This window comes from Eutrigla gurnardus (assembly GCF_963514095.1).
Source record: "Eutrigla gurnardus genome assembly, chromosome: 17".
In the NCBI taxonomy this organism is placed as follows: Eukaryota; Metazoa; Chordata; class Actinopteri; order Perciformes; family Triglidae; genus Eutrigla; species Eutrigla gurnardus.
The window spans coordinates 10,738,405-10,760,243 of NC_139928.1; the positions used below are offsets into that span (position 1 = coordinate 10,738,405).

At 41.0% G+C, this 21,839-nt stretch overlaps 1 protein-coding gene across 1 annotated transcript in view; it reads left to right on the forward strand.

The window, feature by feature from the left end:
* calcr (calcitonin receptor) overlaps positions 1-21,839 on the forward strand; it is a 45,543-nt gene that overhangs the window by 11,753 nt on the left and 11,951 nt on the right. Inside the window, exons 2-14 of the mRNA XM_084031929.1 lie at positions 12,504-12,569; positions 14,819-14,966; positions 15,204-15,311; positions 17,412-17,497; positions 17,587-17,746; positions 17,876-17,986; positions 18,103-18,215; positions 18,856-18,928; positions 19,041-19,151; positions 19,351-19,463; positions 19,919-20,084; positions 20,164-20,274; positions 20,475-20,587. Coding sequence (XP_083888055.1) covers positions 12,534-12,569; positions 14,819-14,966; positions 15,204-15,311; positions 17,412-17,497; positions 17,587-17,746; positions 17,876-17,986; positions 18,103-18,215; positions 18,856-18,928; positions 19,041-19,151; positions 19,351-19,463; positions 19,919-20,084; positions 20,164-20,274; positions 20,475-20,587 — 1,449 coding nt within the window. The 5' untranslated portion in view covers positions 12,504-12,533. The remainder of the gene's footprint in view (positions 1-12,503; positions 12,570-14,818; positions 14,967-15,203; positions 15,312-17,411; positions 17,498-17,586; positions 17,747-17,875; positions 17,987-18,102; positions 18,216-18,855; positions 18,929-19,040; positions 19,152-19,350; positions 19,464-19,918; positions 20,085-20,163; positions 20,275-20,474; positions 20,588-21,839) is intronic.

Below are 21,839 nucleotides of genomic sequence, written 5' to 3' on the forward strand. Positions count from 1 at the left end.
TCAGTTGAATAGTTGGATAAACACAGTGAAGTTGGAGAAGGTGTGTGTGCAGCTCAGGTTTCTGCTGCTCTGTCTGAACTAGAAGAACAAGAAGAAACCCGCTCTGGTCTTCAACAGATTATTGTTCTTTGGCTAAAAATAACTTTTGGTCTTCTGCGAGAGAAAGATAGAGTCTGTGTTTCTCTCTCTCTCTCTCTCTCTCTCTCTCTCTCTCTCTCTCTCTCTCTCTCTCTCTCTCTCTCTCTCTCTCTCTCTCTCTGTGTGTGTGTGAGTGAGTGTGTGAAAGCGATAGGGACGAGTGAGTGATTGCTCTCTTTACCTCCAGGGTTCGTAATGTTCCCAAAACAAGTCACGAAAGCCTCATTTTAACATTATTTTGCTGGTGCCGTTGCTGTGAGGTGTCTGTGCATCAGGACATAATGTTTTATTGTTATAGACGTGATAATGCTTGAATGCTTGTAATTACAAATTATGAATGAAATATATTTTTTCCAGTTGACACATTTCCAGAGTGGTTATTTTCTGCCCCCATGTTATAATACCACTTGACATTTCATAATGACACTTTCAGAAATGAATTTTTGCTCTGCATTAAAATGATGGAATGGCTGATTTCTTCAACATAGGATAAAGATAAGAATCTGAGCTTTATATCAATCAGAACAGAAAGCAGTGCTTCACCACTTGGACTGTAGGGGTGACGTTGCAACCGTGCTTCAAAAATATTTGCTAGCCTAAGTTTTCCATGTAGCACCACAACGTCTTTCTAGTGCTTATTTTTTGCCAGAAATTGAGAAATTGGAAAGAGATTGAGGATCATCTGCTTTGCCCAAATTTTGCGGGAAATACAGCTGTGTCATCAGCGTAGAAATAAGAGGTGTTACATACATACAACATACATAATACTCAGCACTGTACAGTTCTGAAAATACTAATATAATTTATATTTACTGTATTTACAGTATATACAATATACAAATAATGACACAGCATGACATATTAAAGGTAAAAATACAGATATTGCATATAATTTTTTATTTATTTAAGGTACAATCTTGCTTTGTGTTTTTCAAGTTCTAGCAACCACTCCAGAGAAGAGGGAGCTTTCGTCTCTTTTCCATCTCCTCAATAAAGACTACACACCATTAGTTAGGTAGCTTGGCTCAGTTCTGCATTTCTACTGTCTCACTGCTAATGGATCCCGCAGCACATACAACCCGCAAGAGATCATTCAAAGTGATTGATAGATATCGCCCCTATACAACTGCGACTTGTTCCTAAAGTCTTGAATCTTAGGGCATTGTCAGAGGACATGGAGTAATGTACACTCCAAATCCTAACTTTTCCAGCATACTGCTGTTTTTAAGGCCTAATCGATGTCATCTGGAAGCTATCCATTAGAAGTGATTGAGGATTTTAAATTGAGTTTTACTTTGATGTCCCCTGACAACTTTCTTATGTATGTTCTAAAAACAGACTCAAGGCATTTTTGAAACAATAACAGTATGCTCCCCTTCTTCCTTCAATACTCATAGCCTCACTAAACAAATGCTTTCTAATTGATCTCCCTGAAATATGTTTTTCTCTTCTACTCATGAACCTGAATATTTCACTCAGTGTCACGCATCGTGTCTGTAAAATTACTACTGCTTGAAAAAAGCCAAACAATAACTCAATTCAGGACAAATAGGTCAGAGTTTGCAGTTGTTTTTTGAGGTTCTTCATCAGAACAGGATTAATGCATCATACAACACATTTATTTGTTCACCCTTTTAAAATACCCTTTATAGTTTTCCATTTGTTACTCATTTACTTGTTATTGTTGTACATGTGAATTATGCACAGAGAAGATGTGATGACACACACACACTAACACTGGCACCACTTATATGTTTATATGAGTGAGATAAGTCGCTTGTAACACTTCAGCATTTAATCACACACAATTGCAGCCAGTAATACATTTAGCAGTGTATAATTATAGATACACTTGTGTTTTGCCTTCACACACACACACACACACACACACACACACACACACACACACACACACACACACACACACACACACACACACACACACACACACACACACACAGAGAGAGAGAAGATAAAGCTCCCTGGTCCTCCTCCCCTCGCTTCTCTCTGTGCTGCTTCTCCGTCGTCTGCATATAGATTACTTGGGAAAATAGGCTACTGTGCATAAATTACCTGCAGACATGAGAGATGCAACGAGCTTTTGAATATTTTTGGTTTGATTGACTATTGTACATCTCTGTGCAGGTATTCTTTGAAGCATGTCTATGGCATTGTGGATGATTTCCCTGCCAGCAGAGACTGCCACTAGTGGTGATATTTACAGCACAGTTGGTGTTCTGCGTGGAGTTGAACTCTGAATTTGTTCAGGGAAATGCTTCCTGGATTTCTTGGAAATGTGTTTTCCATATTGGTCAAAGATTTTATGGTCGTAAAAAGGTTATTGACGGAACTAAGGTATTTTGTATCCAATTTAATGGGATTTCTTCAGTGTGTGTCCGCGTGCATGCGTCTCATTGGATCGTGCGGGAGCGATACGCCTCTGAGCTTTGACTGAAATGACTGAGCTGTGTGTCTCTGATGTGCTCTTGCTGTGGCTGCTGAAACTGAGCTTTTTTTGTCAACCTCTCTTTTTTTAGATTTCCTCCCACCTCGCCCGATTTATCACCGTCGCTCCATTCACATCCCAAAGCTATCAGTCGCTCCTATAGGTGTCGATCATTTTCCAGTCGAATAAGTCCTTTTTTTCCTGATGTTTTTTTCAACTGCTTGTTTGAACTTGAGAACAAGCAGGTCGGATTTCTGCCCTCGGCCCTCTGATCTCATCCTCGGGGACCTATTTTCTGTCTGATTGCGCCCCTTGATCCAGAGGGGATTATCTTATATTTCTGATTTGTAGCACCTCTTCTCTGCTTAATGGCTCTACAAGGACTTTGTGCAGCCGTATTGAACATAATGTCAACTCTTTTCCCATTCAACTCTTTGAAAGTTGCATTTTTGATCCACTTTATCATTTGGTAATGGCTTGAATGTGACGCCTTAGAGTGAAGATTTAACCCTTGATCTTGTTCAAGTCAAGGACCTTTAGAGGGCTCAATGTACAAAGCCATGTATGGGCCTATAATGCCTGCAATGGAAAGGGTAAAGTGTTGAAAAAATATAACATTAAGCTTCAGCTGGAAACCAAGAGGACTTCAGTCTATCTTAAATTCCAGACAGTGTACATGTTGATAGAAATCTCACTTTGAATTTATAAAATTTAAAATGCATCACTTTCTTGCAGAGAGATAGATGAGAAGATACCGCTTTCATGAGTGTATGTAAATATGAAGACAAAGCCAGTTAGCATAACTTATCATAAAGACCGGGGAAACAGCTTTCCTGGCTCAGCCCAAAACTAACAAAATCCACCAGCCCCTCTTTAGCTCAATAATCAATACATTATACTCATTTGATTCAGCAAGAATGTGTTTAAATATATTTTCTTAAAATGTCAACCAGAAATACATGTATTCGAGAACTGAATTTGAGGTCTTTTGAAATAAAATGTGGTTGTTGAAACGAACCTGGGAGAGGTCATACGGCACTCACCATCTGTCCTCCGCGCTCTGCTTTCGGGAGATGAGACAAACAAACGTCATGAGTTGACAGACGAGATGTACACTCGGTGGAATGTCAGGAGGAAATGAAGAGGCTGGGGAAAGGAACGTTTTGCCAGATGAAGGGACTTTGATCCCCTGAAAATACCCTCCATTCAGTGGCAGATGTCTGCGAGCACCTGAAGCCGTCCAGCGCTGCCTCGGAGAGGCTGAGAGTATAAAGTGATGCCTAATCAGTTCAGGAAATAAACAGAAAACTTAGTGGGAAGATGTCAGTGTCAGGGAGGGAGCTTCTTATTCGCCAGAACAGAGCCTGCGCTGGTAAACAGACTCCTTTGTTTACCGGTATCAGGAGGAGAAAATGTTATTCGGGGGATTATATAACGGAGTGATATATTCAATAAACCTGACACCAGGGCTGAAAGGTGTCTGTACTTATTGGGAATCCTGTTCATGTTTTGTGACAGTCTGAACTGCAGTTACATCCCATTTCAAATGCACAAATAAAACTACGTAGCATGACATGTATACCGATGTGCTTAAAATTTGCATTTTTTACAGTGTAGACCTTATTTGTCGTACTTTCTGACCGCCTACGGAGAGTATCACAGGAAATGAAACCATGTAAATCGGCATTGTGATGAGAGGAACACTTTCAAAAGATTGATTATTGCAAAATTATATGAAACAGGAAACTAAGATTTCAATGTCTTTTCCACAAGTCAAAAAGTTCCCCGGTACAATTCAGCCTTATTGCCGTGTGCTCCAGAGTGATTACATTGGCATGAAACCAGGTATTTAACCAAACACCATCTCAGCAGTGACCCCTCGGGACGGCATTAGCATGAATTAATCACCTGTATGCAAATCAGCTGAAGCTTTGAAAGCAGCAATCACACCAGTGTTTTTCTTTTGTTAGCCGAGCTGATTGCACGGTTGACACTGTTTAACATCCGCTGATTATTGTGTTCTGTAATGATGTGGATCCATTCACTGGGAGATCTGCTGCTCCGGAGAAATCAAAGCAGGTGATTGTGTTGCAGTTTTTCCATAGCCGAAAAAGAAAGAAATCGTCCCCGACAGAAATCTCTGATGAGTGGAGGAAACAATCCACTATGCAGTATGATAAGCTGGAAATAAATGTCAGACAATAATGAAACCAACATTTTGATCCTATTGGGCTTCCACAAATGGTGAAGATGAAATTATAATTTATAAGGTTGTATTCGTCACAGAGTTGTATTGTTGACGCTGCATTGTAAAAAATGAAGGTGCACTGTTTTATATGCACTCCCATAACGTTATTGGGTTCATGAAGAGTAGATATTATTGATCATAAATAAATATTATTAATTTGTTATTCACTTTTCAAGCAAACAAGCCATACATTTGCTAGTTCTAACTTCTTAATAATTACTAAATTCATCAAAAAGAGAAATAATCATTAGTTGCAGCCCTGCAGCAAAAAGAAGGTTTAAAGAAAAGTGAATCAGAGCAACAGATGCCAATATATCCTGTGTTTTAAGTTTGCAGTAAGGCTCTAATAACACCACGTTTCTAATTATTACAATTTCTCCAACCCTTAGTTAGGCTTTGGAGAATGAAACTTAAAAAAACACTAACAAATGTGGCTTAGATTACTCATTACACATGGAGACCGCGTATCTGCAACTCTAAATGTCAGTGCCAATTATTATATTAAGCTTCCAGTGTCTCCCATTTGGCCTATAGTTATTTGCACTCATAATCAAGTTTTTTCATGGGGGAAAAGACAATTACTCTGTGGTATTTACAGAGAGAACAGAAACGGCTCGTTGCGAATGAACAAAAGCTGGTCAAACAGTGGTCGTGGTGAGTCTACGGTCAGTTGGTTCAGCTGTAAATTGGTCTGAAACCGGCGGAGAAACTCTCTGGATCCTTTGGCTTGAGAGCGCTGGTGGTCTCTCTGCAGATGAATGTCGACCACCATGACTGTAACCTTGGGAGACAGATGGACATGGAGAGAACAAGAGACGGAGAAAGAGAAATGGGAACGAGAGAGTGGAAGAAGTTTGGAATAAAAAGATGCATATGTAATCTAATGCAGGGAGGAGTGTTGTTCCCCTTTCTGACTTCAGTATTTATTATAAGTCAATTTCAAGCAACGTTAAACAATATTTTTGGAGTAAAAAAGGAGTACATGACTATCACCGGTTCCTCCCAACAGTCCAGAGTGGGTTTTTTTTTAGCAGCTGTCAGCTCATTGTTTTGGTTTTATGGCTATTTTACTGTTTTGGTTCAGTCCTTCAATGTTCTCATAGCTTTTTTTAAAAACATTTTCCATTTCTAGCAGCTGTTTTCAGTTTAAAAATCCACCGTCGGCTACCTGCTCAGAATCAAACGGCAGGACAGCCAAAATTAGCGACTAGCTAGTGGAACATTTTTTTTTGTGGAACAAAACAGAGCAAATGATTTATCGATAAACTGTGTGCTAAGAAGTTCACCATATCACCTAGAGACCATTTCAGGGGATATTTATGTCCTGAATGAAAGTAATGCACACATTGTATTTATGGCAGGCAGTATATAGTACACAACAACACAACATTCCATAGAGATGGCTGAAACTACTGTAGCATCCAATTAAGGTTCATTCGGAGACGTTGAAGAAATGGAAAGAACATGTTGAAATTGCGATCTTACCTAACAGAAAAAAAAGCAGTTATCATAGGATGCATTGGCACACGTAAGGCTGTGAACTGCTGTTGATTCATTAGCTGTTGGAGTCGAAGAGTCCAACCGGTTCCATGTAGTCATAAGTGGAAAGAAGGAAACGGCTCCCATCCGTCTGCCTGGCAAACTCTGAATAACACCAATTTACATGTGATGTATGTTTGAAGCAGCTGAGGGCCATGCCAGTTAGAAGAAAAACGAGTCTGATGAATCTGGATGAAGTCTATGACATTGTGCCCACCAGAGTCCATCACCCTGCCTGTCTGCCCCCTCACGGTCTCTCGGGTCTAGCAGAGGAAGTGTGTGGGATGTCATGGCGGTAGAGAACAGGAATAAATCACCTGTTTACACGCAGCCAGGGACAGTCCTCTTACTACTTGTTTTCGCACAGCTGGATCACTGGAGCACACAATGCTGTTTTGCTTCAGCGCCTCTAACCGTATTCCTGCCACTTCATCGCCGAATAACAGGCTGGATTTAGAGAGAGAGGCTGAGCTCGAACGCTGGAAGGCAATGTGGCTCCTTTAGGGTGAGTTACAGCACTAAATGTCTTTTCAAGGGCAGAGCTTTTAACAAAAAAGATGCGGGAGATGGCGACCGCCAGCACAACTTCAAATAGAGATTCCACTCTCTGGAAGGTAATAATTGCTTAAAATCTGGAGTGAAACAGCTTAAGAATGCATAACATGTAAATTTGTGTCTGCAATTAAATATGCTGACCTCCCCGAATGTGAATCACATTATGCTGGAGAAGATTAACGGTCCAATCAGTCCAGACGTTGAAGGTTTGTTCAGATTAATCTTTAATTTGTTTACTCGTCATGGAGATGAATCATAATGCGTTTGGTCTTCCACTGGTCAACTAGCAACATATTCTTGGGCAATTTGGGATGCTGAGACAATAAATCAGGCTTCAACAATCTTCGCAGCAGGGAACCTCATTGTAATCCGCAGACATGATCAATCCCCTGCCTTTGTGTGGAGCTCAGAGACCGCATGAATATCCAATTCATTTCATCATATCAAAAGCATCAGCGACCAACAACAGTGGCTGGTGGACTGTGATTGTCATTGTTTTGTTCCAGTGCTGAGTCATTGCTAACTAATTGACTGAGCAGCTATTTGATGAGCTCTCGATATCAAGAGTTCAGGCTGATACGCAGCAGCAATTCAACATCCAGTGGAGTAAAAAAAAATTAGATAAATTGGCAAAATTGCCAAAGAATGTGGAAAATGAGTTGAGATTTGTGGAAGTGGACACAGCAAAACAAGCTCATTATTTTCTAAATGGTAATCATCAATGTGTGCCTGTGGCTGTGCTGAGTCAGCCGTGTCTGGTTTGCTAAACAAGGCATTTCACATGCACCTCTGAGTACGTCCACAACGGTTCAGGAGGAGGTCCAGCTTGGTCATCTGAATGATATCAGAATGGTCTACATTATTTGTTTTATTTCAACACAGATTTAGATTTTTTTTATTTCCCTTGCAGACTAATTGTAAAAAACTAACAAAAGGGGTTTAATTGAAAAGCATTTTTTATTATTTATTTACAGTTATTTTGAGATTTTGGGGAAAGAGGTAATGTAGTTTTAAGTTTTTTTTTTTTTTTGTCAGGGGAAGGATCCAAATAAAATATTACTGTAATAACCCTGAAGGGTCGTGCCTTTAAAGTATTACACTCCCCACTTTAATATGTTCCTTATAGTCCCAACTGTGTTTATTTAACACAATTCTTGTGAATTTTCTTTCACCAAATCATTATTTCTATTCTAAAATATTACAAAATTAGCTACTTTACAATCGTTTGGAACCCCCTCTACGTGGCCCTGCTTGGGGATCACTTCCCTCAGAGGAGGATCCAGCCCCTGACATGAAATACAGCTTACATTTCTCCCCTGAGAAATTAAAGAGCCATTAATATCTAACTTTGGACAACACAGCTGGGTCAACTTTACCTAGAAATCTTCACTGTTAATAACATCTTTACATCCCAATAGAGGCCTATTTCATTAAAGCCACCAGATGTGATGTCACTGTGTTATTGAAAAACATTCCTATTTACTCAATCCAAAAAAATAACATAAATAAATAATAATATGTAAGCAAACAATTGTACACTTTAAAAAAAATCTGTAATGCTGCTTTTCTTTAGGTTATTTAAAGGTTGTAGCAGTTCTGTGTCTTGTCTGCTTGCTTGGTACGCAAGTAGAACAGAGAAGTGAACCAGGACTGTGCAGCACAGAGAGATTAGTTGAAAATATGACATGTCACCATAACGGGAACCTGTTTAATGTTTAAAGGATTTGCTAGCTGATGAATCTGTTGGATCAGCCCAGAGAGGTTCAGAGAGAAAACCTTGAAAATGGAGCCCGGAAAGAGGGAGAAAGAAGCGACTGGAGAGGGAGGGTGAGTAGAGCTTTTAAAGGGGGAGATTGTACAATAAGGAAGGGAGTTGGAGCGAAGACGGGGGTGTGTGGGGGAGACAAGGTGAGCGGGGAAATAGATTAAAAGAACAGAAGATATATGGAACTGAAACGAGGCCAGAGAGGAAATGCAGAGAAAAGTGGTATTTGGGGAGGAGAGGGAGGTAAATGCATGTTGGGAAATCGCACAAGCTTGTTCTTTTTACCTTAATTGGAGTGACTGGCATTGAGTTTATTTTTAGAAGGATGATAGAGTTAAAATACATGAAAAAAGTCCAACTGCAGAGCTTTTACCGATCTCACGGTTTAACAGTTTTTAAAAAATGGACGGATCAGCCCTCATGAGCCCGGAGCCGGCGGCGGACATGGCCGGCGGCGGACATGGCCGGCGGCGGACATGGCTGAAGGCATCATGTTTTCAGGGTCGTCTGCCTCGGTCCATTCTGATGAAGACCGCATCTCCAGAACGCCTGGAGGGTATTTCTTTAAATTTGGCACAAACTTCCACTTGGACTCAAGAAAGAGCTGATTAGGGGCTTAAAGGTCAAGGTTACTGTCACCTCAAGTCCGTCCTATTGTCATGAAGGCGATATCTTTGGAATGTCTTCAGTGAACTTCTGCAAATTAGGCACAGAAGTTCACTTGGACCCCGTCTCCAGTGTAGCTGGCAGGTATCTGGGCAAAAGGGTTCCCTTTCCATGTGCTGCTCATTGTTTACGGTTCATTTTAAACCAATAAACAGCTCAGTCATCATCAGACGATAGCCGACAGGTTGAGAGATTGCATTTTGATCATTTTTGCTCTCCACACGGATTGTTTTCCTGCATTCAAGCAAAGAAACCAGAACGTTTGAGAACAGCTGCTTTAAAGAAGTCCATAACAGTTTTACCCGATTATATTCTTTCTTTGCACATTTAAAACATGCATTGAACAAAGATAAGAATGGTTCATATTCAGTGCATGTGCACCGTGTGTCATGCCTCTATACAAATATACCTTCATTGTGTGTATTTCACAGAAGGCCACACAGACATCTAGGACACCTGATGCTTCCCTGATGTTTCTGACAGCACAGGCAGGAGGTTATGGCATATGCCTTTCTTTATGGGAAGCAGGATTATGGATGCCTTGTTGCCGTGTTGTTAAATTTCTGTCTCAGTATAGTGGTAAAATGAGTCCTTTAATATAGGTTTTAGATCATGTAGATGAGTGAAAATATTTGCTCTTTGAACGAGACTTATGACATGCCGTCCCACAATCTGTCTACCTGTCAAACTAATCCACCTGAGCTTGCATTGTAATCCAGCTCATTTGTCGTGGGCCTGGAAACGGGATGCCAAATCACGTCTGCGTGGCCGCTCCCTTCAGACTGAGTGATGGGCTCCAAAGTGGTGAGACGTAAAGGGGGGGGGAAGAGAAGAAGATTGAGCTGCTGCTGCATCCTCCATCACTTGTGATGTCAGCACAAATCTGTGTTGTCACTGTGCCTGTGAACGCTCGCTGCAAGAGGAGGGAGAAGAGCTGGGCGGCTCCGTCTGCTGTGGAAAGAGTGATGTAATGATGACAAAAAGAGAGGATGAGGGGGGAAGAAGAGTGCAAAACACATCAACAATAATACTAATAGAATTTGTATAGAGATTTTTGCAATAATGAACCTAAGGCGAATGTTTACTGCCATCAAATGTACAAAAAACTTTTCAAACTTTTCTGCATGAATATGACTGTTATTGGGACTGACAATCAAAGAGAATAGAGATAACGATGGTGGATGATTGATGAAGCGTACAAACAGATAAGATATGTGAAGCTTGAATGTCAGCCACACTTTCATTCTGTATCTCTGCAGGGGAAATAAAGACACTTTTAAAACTCACAAAAAATGTTAAAAATTCCTTTTAAAGTTGTTTCGCTTCCAGTACAATCACCGTGAGAATGAATGGTTTTACTCTTAAATTGGTCTGGAATATAAGCAGGTATTCATGTTCACAGATTCTCTCAAAATCCCCATTTTAACTCCTAGTCTTTTCATTTGATGGTTACAGTGGATTTAATGCGTATCGGCATGAGAGAATCAAATGCTTTACATGTACACTATGCACTAAGCACTCATCCGGAGTGAGTGCTTTCCCTTGTCTTCTCGGTATGGGGTCTTGTCTCTTTAATAACCTACACATGCTTCAAGCCTTACTGATCATATCAAATTGGACCTAATGGCCCGCAGAATGCCCAGGGGACTCTGCTTAGAGATGCATGACTAGTTAAAGGGTAAGACAGAGAGACGTAGCAGAAAGAACCTTTTGGAGAGTTTGAACGGGCCGTCACATGTGCGGCAGAGATATTAAAATATAAATCGTGTTGTCGGCAAATGTATTATTGATGGACTGAGAGTGTGTTATAATGTTGAAATATTCCAAGGGGTGTCTCAAATAATCCCAACTACTAACCACCCAGACACATACTGTAGATTTCACCAAAAAGACCTCATTTAAATGACGAGCCAAAGTCGGTAACCTCCAAAATTATTCATCCGAGTGTTTTTATCATCTGCATAAATCTTGTCGTCACCCTTAGAGGAGGTGTTGATAAGTGTTGTTTTGTTGTTGTCGTTTTTAGACAGAGCCTGGATAACTGATGTTCCCAGGCTTAAGATAACCGTCTGCTGGCTGACACGTTTACCCGTCAGTATGCACGTTTATTCTCCCTGACCTGGACTTGGAGAAACACATCCCATTTTTAGACAAATCCACATGCTCGTGCACGCCGAGAGGTGATTCGTCGATGATCGACTGGTGTGAATTCTCTGCTCTGGCTTTCTATAGATCTTCTCTTCCTAGAGGTCATTTTGGGATCCATACTTTCCCCCTCCGCCTTGTGTTTTTTCCCTACGTCTTTGATTGGTGTTTTTTGTGATCCTTGCCTACTTATTTGCGCAGCATCGACCCGGAGCGGTCGGGTGCCGTGCCCTTGACTGAGCCTTCCAGCATGCTGGATTCACATGGGATCACTGTATCGTCCTTTGTTGTACTGGGTGTATTGAACAGTTTGGGCTGTAAATGGGTCAATAGGCAACGATTCCGATACAGACCTGGAGCGAGATTTACAATGATAGGCACCAAACTGAAAAAAGTAGTTTTATTTTAGTGCTGAAACAATTCATCTGTCAATACATTTCTTATTAGGAAATAATACATTTGCCAGCAAAAATCTGTAGAATTTAAGAAGCAACATTTAACAGGACAGCGACCTTTGACGAAGACTTATAAGGACTTGCTCATCTATCTGTCGCCCACATTATGCGATGTGTGGACAACAACCGGGAGGTCGTCCTATCTGTTCAAACTGCAGAGTGATGGGCTTCCAACAGGGAACAAGAGACCTGAAGAGAATTTTAATCTCACATACACTAAACAGCTCTGCTGCTGCTGTCCTGCAGGACTGGAGCCTCAGCTCCAGATGATTAATGACCGTCAACTATTTTTGTCTGACTGCGTCTCTGTCTTCTTCTCCCCCTTTTACTCACGCCATATAATGTTACTCTTTCATTGTGTTGTTTCCCATATTGACAGGTATGAAATGCCATAAACCGCAGTGCCTCTGCTGCAGTGTTTTGCATTTCAGATTAATGATTGCTGTTTCCTCCGGAGGCTATAATCCTCATTTGTTTGTTCAGTCGGTCACTTTCACGCTAGACGGCTTGTTTTCTGACAGTTATAACCTGTCGTTCTCTCCTCAGTCTCTCGAGGTTCGTCTGTAAGAAGAAGATATGAAGTCTCTTTGGTTCCTTTGGTTTCTCCTGGTGGTAAGTCTTCATTTTTTAATTGAAAGAATGCTGTGAGGTAAACCAACCCGTCTCTTTTTCTCATTATTTATGCTCCGCATGTGTGCTCGAGAAAGATTCAGTTTTCAGTGAATGGACATGTAATACGATAGAGTCTAATGGTTTTCTTTTCTCAGCAAAAAAAAATCTCATGATTAATTTTCACTCACCATTTATAATTGATAATTAGATTTTATAATTAGCTCAGCTTGTTCATTCCAAACCTGGATGACCCAAAATAAAGTATATGTGATCTGTAGCCCCATGTGTCTGCATGTTCTTATTACATCCGATCCTTTTACGCAGATGATGTTACGCTTAAAAAAGTCTTGTGTTTTGCCTGTTTTTTAACTTGGTGTTGTGTTGTGGACACTTCTTCCTGGGACTGTCTTCCAGTTTTTAGGATCCAGGCATGCCAACAGCATAACCTCCCTCCACCTGCAGAGAAACAAAGCATTCACACGCCAGCTCTTCATAAATGCTCTCCGACACCATTAAAACCATGAACAGAGACGCTCCATGTTCGCCGATATGCTGACAGCAGTGCACCAACATATATGCATATATATACATTTCATTAACATAAAAAACATGTAGAAATTCAACATTACAATAAATAAGACATAACATATACACCTGTGAAAATATATTCAAAATACTTAATTTAACACCAGAAGGGCTCACCTGTACCCTTCAAAATAAAAGTCTGCCTAATCCACATCAGTTTGCAGGTATTTTACAGTTATTTATTACGGCCCTTTCATATTTTTACAGCATAACAACATATACAGTTCTACTAATTCCTATGCATGGAATGTGTATGTGTGTCTGTATTTCCTGAAATGATTCCTCTTTATAATTTGTGTATCACCATCTGATTTCAAATCAGCTTGAAGTGTTGAGCCGTATTCACACTGCGCTCCAGCGTTTGAGAATTGACACCAATTAACTTGGGGTGGTGTTGTAATTTTCAGTCAAAGATGTGAACGCAAATGGGACATCTCACATTCCGGCACTGTCATTTAAAATATGCTGATCTGAAGATATCTGAAGAAAGGGTTATTATTAAACCAAACAAACTTTGAAAAGTGATGACAGTACAACAACTGAGGATTCTATAATAAATGGCATTTTAAACAACATGGCGGTACATTTTTGGACAGCTCAGAGACAATATTGGTCTTGTTGCAGACAAGCTTAAGCTTCTACAGAAGAACTGAGGTCTTTTGGAGTCATTATAAAAAAAACAGTTGGTCCACTACGAAGTGACAGTTTCATTTTCCTTCGCTGTTCAGCATCACGCTCGGCATTGAGGTCCAGAATAATATCTGTGCCAAATGTTTTCTGCCTGGAATATCTATGCTGTTTTTTTTACCTTTAATTCAAGAAGATGAATGAACCGTGATAGGCGAGGAGAAGCCTTGGCATCTTTTTTTTCTCATCTGTTGATATTGGTGGTGGCCTGGTGGTCGTATGTATGACGTCATTTACTTCAATGTTTGGAGTGACATCATATGTACGGCTGCTAAACTGCTACATGGGACATCGGCGTTCTTACACCTTTTTTGCCTTTAACAAGTGTTTATCAGACAGGTAAGAACGACATTTTGGAGGTTTGCATTGGAATTACGATATGGGATGTGGAGACAATCACCCAGGAAAAGTCTTGAGATTCCCTAAATTATTCAGAAAATGTGCATGAGCCCGACACAGTTAGAGGCTTAACTTCAATGCCGGAAAATGTGCTGGATAAGTCACACCAAAATGGGCTATTTTTATCCCTTCTCAAAATCAGCATCTCACACGCCGGGCTCTTTTATGAATAATGCTACCTCCAAATACAAACAATCGTGCAAACATAAGAATCATTGGGGGGGAAATCAGCTGCTTAACTTCTTTTGTGAGCTCCTGAATTCACTTTAATGAGTCATATGAATAATAAGTGACTATAATTTCAAAGGAGAGTGAAATCCTCATCTGATCAGCTTTGAAGACACTTCAAAAACTTTCCATCCCTATTCTGCCATTTAAAAAAAAATCTTATATAAGGGTCCATGTGATAACATCTAAGATACTATTTATCCTTTATCTTTTCTTGTCAAGGGAACGTAGATCAGAGCAGCAACCACACAACACAAACTCCCTGTCGCTACACCCCATCCTGTGATCTAACTCAGTACAAACAGGTTTTCTCTCCACTTCCTCTCGACTCTTGTGCCTTGTCTCCACAGTGCAGGGTGGCGGGAGGCGCCGAGCCGCTCTCACGTCAATCATTCAGGTCCGGACACAGCGAGACGGACGGACAGGGCCAGACGCTGAGCAAGGATCGATATAAATGTCTTGAGATGTCCCACAAAGACCACCAAGAAAACAGAACCGGTGAGAGGCTCGAAGCATTTTAAGGGTGATGATGTTGTAAGGCGGTGGATTGGAGAGCAGAACACAGTGGTTGTCTTTCAAGGCATTGACAGCAGGAGGTCAGCTGAGGGCTTTTTGGAGTGGAAGCTAGCTGAAGAGAACTTATGTTGGTCGGATGCACGATTACATTACATACAAACAAAGACACAGAAACATGTGCTGGTAATAACCCAGAACACCTTTTTTTCTCCTTTCAAGGAACCTTCTGTAGACGCATGTGGGATGGCTTCCTGTGCTGGAGCGAGACACCGGCCGGGACGTCTGTAACTCAAACCTGTCCAGATCAGCCTGACCTGGACCCGACTGGTAAGAAAGATGTGCACTTCTCACGCGAATACACGACAACAAGCTCCCCGATCCTTTTGATTTCAGTTCAGCAGGCAACACAGAAAACAATCCAATCTCCTCTGTGTGTGTGTGAGAGGTCAAAGGTCATTGTGCTCGTTTTATGAAAAATGGTCCACTGACCAGTGTGGGGCTTCAGAAGTTTGGAAGACTTTATTTTCTATTTTTATCTGTGACAGTCAGGATGTTGGTTCTTTATAAGGCTGTGCTCTAGGTTTGGGGGATTGTATCAACTCATAATGCAAGAACTGCAGGTATTGTAGTGGTAACAGAGCAATAATGTCATAATATGCCTTCAAAAAGTAATTCAACTCTTTTGTATACTTCCCAATCACAGGCTCTTCCTCCTTATATATTCTGATATTGTTGATTTAAATAAGATTTAAAGTCCAAATGTTTAGTGTTTAGTTCTCTGAGCAGAAATCGTGTTACTGCTCAGATTCATTCGATTCTTTCTGCTCCCTCCAACAGCAAAGCAACACCCCACAAGTCAGTATAGGCACACTGGTCAGGTCCTTAATACAAGTGTCTCTGATTAAAGCACATAATGTAATTGTATTTTATGCATCGTGTCCTAGTACGATGTGATTTATGTTGAGCAGTACTAAGTAGGTATTTCCTCAAATGGCAGATTTTGTCATCAATCATCACAAAAAGTGGTAACCTGCTTTATTATCTGTTTCTGTTCTGCAGGTCACGCTCTGTGTTGCTTATTGGCATTTAGAGAGATTCATGCTTCCTACCAAGTTCTTTTTTCTTTTCTTTTTTCCAGTGACACTTGCAGCTCTAATGTCAATAACAGTCCATCACTTTGGTCCTGACTCAAATATCTCAGCTATTTGATGCTGGTCATGTAATGTGATATCCAGAGTACCCAGAGAATGAATCTAACTTCATCTAGCACAAGCAGCAGGTCAAACTGTCCACTTATTCAGTGAAATAACTCAATATCTACCGGATGGATTGGATTTTAGAGTAAATGTCTCAGAAAGTATTGGATGGATTGGTAAAAAAAAAAAAAGTTAGACTGCTGAAGCGCTGCTGTGCCTAGAAGTGTAGCGTTGCAGTGCCGCTGGCATAGCTGTAGACTCTCAGGGCAGCGAGTACAAAGGACAGCTCGTATAAGAGACTTAGAAACTGGATCCAAAATGTACCTTTAGCCTATTGTGATTTAGCAGTCAGACTGAATGAAAACAGACATTTATTTATAATGAAATCGATTGTGGAAATGTATTACGTGAGCCCGCTTTAGATTGCTGTGTACTTCATTATGAGCAGCTTTTACATCGCGAGGAATGCATGGCTCAACAATGTCTAGTTGAAGAAATCCAGAGTCGAGTCACGTCTGATTTAGGAGATGTAATATGATGGAGGGGGGGGGGGGGGTGAGGAAGAGGACAGAGCAGACTGAAGGGCATATGGAGATAAAAAGAGAAGCAAAGAAAACAGAGCTTTACAAAAAAAGAAGTCGGAGAGATGGATGGGGAGAGAGAATGTGCACGAGTGAGAGAGGGAAGGTGTTTTTGTAAGAGAATGCTCATAAAGGATCTTCCTAAAATGCCTGTGACGTTAAGAGTCCCCTTATGGCTCCTTATGTGAAAGCCGATGCTGCTGATATGGAGCTTCGGGGGAGACGTACGGTTGGACGAGGAGGCTGAACAGTTGATGAGCTGTCGGGGAAGACTAGGCAGTCAGGCTACGGTGGCTGTTGTCAGGACCAATGTGATCTCATTCTCAATCCAGTCATGCAGCTTACAGTACATGTGGTTTTAAGGCCGACATCTGAGAAAGATTCCTCCGAAGAGGGAATTTTTCTGTTTGACATAAACGTTTGATGATGCCTGCCGAGTTAAATTAATCGCAGTTGTTCAGTAATGCCAGGATTCAGGTTCCAATTTATGTTTTTGGAGGATGCCGAAACACAAAGACGGAGTGAAAATGTGGAGATTCTCTCCTGCATATGAACCTCAAACAGAAGCAATTAAAGCTTTCAGAATAATCATTGATGGACTTTTCAAACAACTGTCATCTCATTCAGTTTTTTTTTTTTTTTTTTTACAGAAAAAGTGTCCCAATATTGTACCGCATTGGGTAACTGGGTCCAGACTGGATCCGCTTGTCAATCAGCTTCAAAGCAATCATTAAAGGTATTTGGTTATTGGCTTTTCCCTGTAACAAAGCCAAGCTAGGCTCAGCTGCTCTAATGTTCATGCTAAACTATCTGTTTTTTTCTTAGAAGGGAATCCCACATTTTTTAATGGATGCTGCCGGAGAGCCGACCACAGAGGTCACAGGGGACAACGCAGATGAAGTCAGTGTTGTGGATAAAATGATCCTTGAGAACGAAAGGAAATGCTTGGAGAAAATGAAGAAGGATCCACCTTATAACAACTCAGGTAGTCAAGCGTTGCTCTGGTCTACAGATTGTTTTATGATGTATGTTATGAACATGGTTTTTACGTGATCTGAGTTCATGTTGGACAACGAGAGGCCTGTAAACATGTATCTGTTTGTCGGCGCTGCAGGGCTGCACTGCAGTCGTAACTGGGACGGCTGGCTGTGTTGGGACGACGCTCCGGCGGGAAACCACGCCTCCCAAAGCTGCCCCACGTATTTTACCGACTTCGACCCCACAGGTTAGACTTGCTGCTCTGCTTATTTCTTCCTCCCGTCATGTGACGAATTCAGCTTCAATCATCCGTTTACTGCATTGAATGAAACTAGACTTAATCACACAAATGCTTTTTTCCAGAAAAGGCAACTAAGTACTGTGGAGAGGATGGCCAGTGGTTCCTCCACCCAGAGTCCAACAGGATGTGGACCAACTACACACTCTGCTCCACCACCCACGAGAAGAGACTGATGGTAAAGTGTTGATGGAGGAACAGGAGCAGTAACCTTTGATCCGTTACAGCACTACGGCATTATTTAAGGATACAAAATTGCACCAATTTAGTCTGCAGTGAAGGTGCAATTGCTAAATTGAGTTACATTATCAGAAAAAGCATTTGGAATAGCACCTCTTTCTTGTTGGTCTGTACACAAAGTCTCTGTCCATGCAGTACAATATCTAAATAGGTTGTTTTATCACTGCTTTCTGAAAGGACCTGCAGTATATTTGGCAGACCTATTGTCAGTACGACGTTGTCTGCGAGTTTCTTCCCAAATCAGTGGATATGGTTTGTTCTGGAACCAGCATGTGAACAATGCAGCACTAAAATGACTTAATGCTTCTTCTGCTTTTGCTCCTCCTCAAAATAAATAAGCATAGACATATTTTCATTACATTATAATCTGACATCACTCGTCCCAACTGAAGTGTTATTGGATTTACATTTAGACTGCAGCCTTCTATCTCCTCATCTCAACAATTAGTGTCGTTTTAATTCCCCCAAACAGTTTGACTCAGATGGCCGACTATAAGGGATTGTTGTCGACACTTTTAGTTCATTTCCATATTGTGTATTAAATATTATGCACTGAAACATCTTCTTTTTTTTTACAGAAACTGAAAATGCTTGAGTATGAACACACATGCCTCCAGAGAATAAATCAAGACCCACCTTTTAACAAGTCAGGTACTGATGCAGTCTAGTGGAACTACCGTTGCTGTGTAACTGTTTAGGAGGGTTCATGAAGAGGCCTGTGAACATGTGTCCTCATGTTTGTGTGGTTTTGCTGGTCCTGCAGGGCTGCACTGCAGTCGGAACTGGGATGGCTGGCTGTGCTGGGACGACACTCCAGCGGGAACCTTCGCCTCCCAAAATTGCCCAGATTATCTTTTCGACTTTGACCACACAGGTGAGCCGTACACCTTAAGAGTTTTGCTTTTGTTCAAAATGTGTTTGTTCTGACCTTATTAATCTGTATTTAAAGAATATGGACTATAAAGTTGCTGGGAGGATTACTTAGTGAATCTTGCTGAGATTTATGGAGGATAGGGCATTTGCAGAATGTGTAACACACATTATATTTATGACATTATTGTTCTTTTTTTTAGAAAAGGCAACTAAGTACTGTGGAGAAGACGGGCAGTGGTTCCAGCATCCAGAGAGCAATAAGACTTGGACCAATTATACACTCTGTGCTGTCAATGCTAAGGACAGGTTGAAGGTAATGTATCCTATTAACTGCATCCAAATTCTGTTGTACAGATTAGAGATTCTTGATAATTAATCTTACCGATACATGTGGGTTTTCTGCAGTTTGAGAGAAAATCATAATATATAATAATCATACAAATGAATATATATTAAGCGTAGTCAGCCAAACAAGGCATTAAGTTTGTGAAATCCATAGCTGAAAGGAAAATGTGCAAATACTCAGATTTTCTTGTGAATTTGAACATAATGAGTTAATTAATAATACAGTGAATTACAAGCATTAGCATTTTCAGTACAGTTTGATTTGCACTTAAACTGTTTCTTTCTTTCGTTCATTTTCAACAAAAGAGAAACAGGACGAGCATTTATTCTTGCACTTAAAAGTAAAGCGTCTTCAATATGATGTCACCCATTGCTCGTGATTGATCACGACTCCATGTGTGTGTTCGTGTCGCTTCAATGAAGGCAGCCGCCCAGCTGTCGGGGGACGCTGAGGTGGAGCCTGCTGACGAGGCCACCGTCAGCCCCATGGTCAACCCAGAGGAACAGGAAATAGTGAGGAAGAAAATCCTGGACAGCCAGTACAAATGCTTCGAGAAAATGAATCGAGATGCACCTTATAACAAATCAGGTAGAGATCTACTGAGACTCAACTCGGCTGCTTCCTCTCCAGATGACTAACTCTCTCTGTTGCCGTGGCGGCGTTGCAGGGATGCACTGCAGTCGGAACTGGGACGGCTGGCTGTGCTGGGACGACGCTCCGGCGGGAACCTTCTCCGCTCAAAACTGCCCCAATTATTTTGTCGACTTCGACCCAACAGGTGAGCAGCGAGGTCTGCTGGCGCATGATGAAACCACCTCTGACACTCTGTTGACTGTTTTTCCAAGAACTATAAAATATGAATTGCTTTGAGGATGAATTATTTACCAAAGCTAAGAAAACCTGAATGCATGGACACAACTGTATGAAATGTGAAAACATTCGGAGAACAAGCATTTGTTACTTAATTGTTGCTTTCAGAAAAAGCCACTAAGTACTGTGGGGAGGGCGGGCAGTGGTTCCGTCACCCGGATACCAACAGGACGTGGTCCAACTACACACTCTGCAATGAAAACACCAAGGCAAAGTTGAAGGTAATTTATATAAGATGAAGTAGCCTATTAGTATAGATCTACTGCATCATCTTTTTTTGCCTGGATTCCTTTGGTATTTGGAGTGTGGGCAGAGAGGAGGAAATATGGAAACTGGGAATTCTGTATGTAGTCTGACGTAGTTGCCCATAAATATTGTAAGACACCAGTATTTATAGGCATTTTACATGGAAAAAAAACAACTCTCAGGCTCCACAGAAATATTTAGAGATGGAAAGTAACATGTAAGGTCTGTGTTTGTGAGGCTAGAGAGGAGCCTCGTGTTGACACGTCACATATTAACAGCCTTCTTATCACCAACAGCACCAGGCTGCTGTAAGACACTAACAATGTTCCCTACATGGAAACCAGATCAGGACACCGCAGGGCTCGTTCTCACGTGACTTTTAATCAGCAAAGCAATTCATGTAAACACTTTTTCCACATATAAGTTGAATCAATAAATATTTTTGTTATTATATGTGATACAGAAAATGGTTGCTAGAGGTCAGTTCTGCCTCTCAGTGATTATGATCCTAAGTTCTCTGGGTGATGTAATCATTTTATAATTTTTCATCTTTTTTACCAATAACTTTGCACCTTTCAGTTGTGATGGATTGGGAAAGAATGTTGGACAAGTGAAAGTGGATTTATGTATTTTTTTGCAAGTCTAACTATTTTTCTAAGTTTGAATGACGGGAGATGACGACAGTAATTGCTTGATTACGTAATGTCTTGCACAAACCAACAGTTGCACTCCGAACCAAAAGTGCCCTCAGAGGCATTTTTGCTCATTTAAATTTTCTTTTTGCAAACGTTTCTATTTTTCAAACTGATTATTAGGCAACCTCTTTCTTATTGACAAGTTTGCCAAAACATTTTTTTGGGGGTGAATGATAAAAACAACAACTCTGGACTGCCCATGTGGAAAAGAGAAGACTGTCAATGGCAAAGGATGGCAGTTTGCAAACAAAACAAAGTGCAAGAAAGTGTACCGTGCACAAACAGGACTAGGGATACGAGAACCGGGAAGTTAAAAAGTCTTCACTTTGCAGAGGCTCAGTACACAGGAAATCAGCCAGCGAGGCCGGCAAGAAAAGGATTCACAGTCCAAGAAAAGCAGGCGAGGTTCAGAAACACTGAGTGAACTGACGCGAGGAAGAACACGGAGGTAATAAGACAAACTGGCAACAGGAGACAGAATACACAGGGCTTAAAGACACAGGGAGCAGGGGTTAATTGGACACAGGTGGAT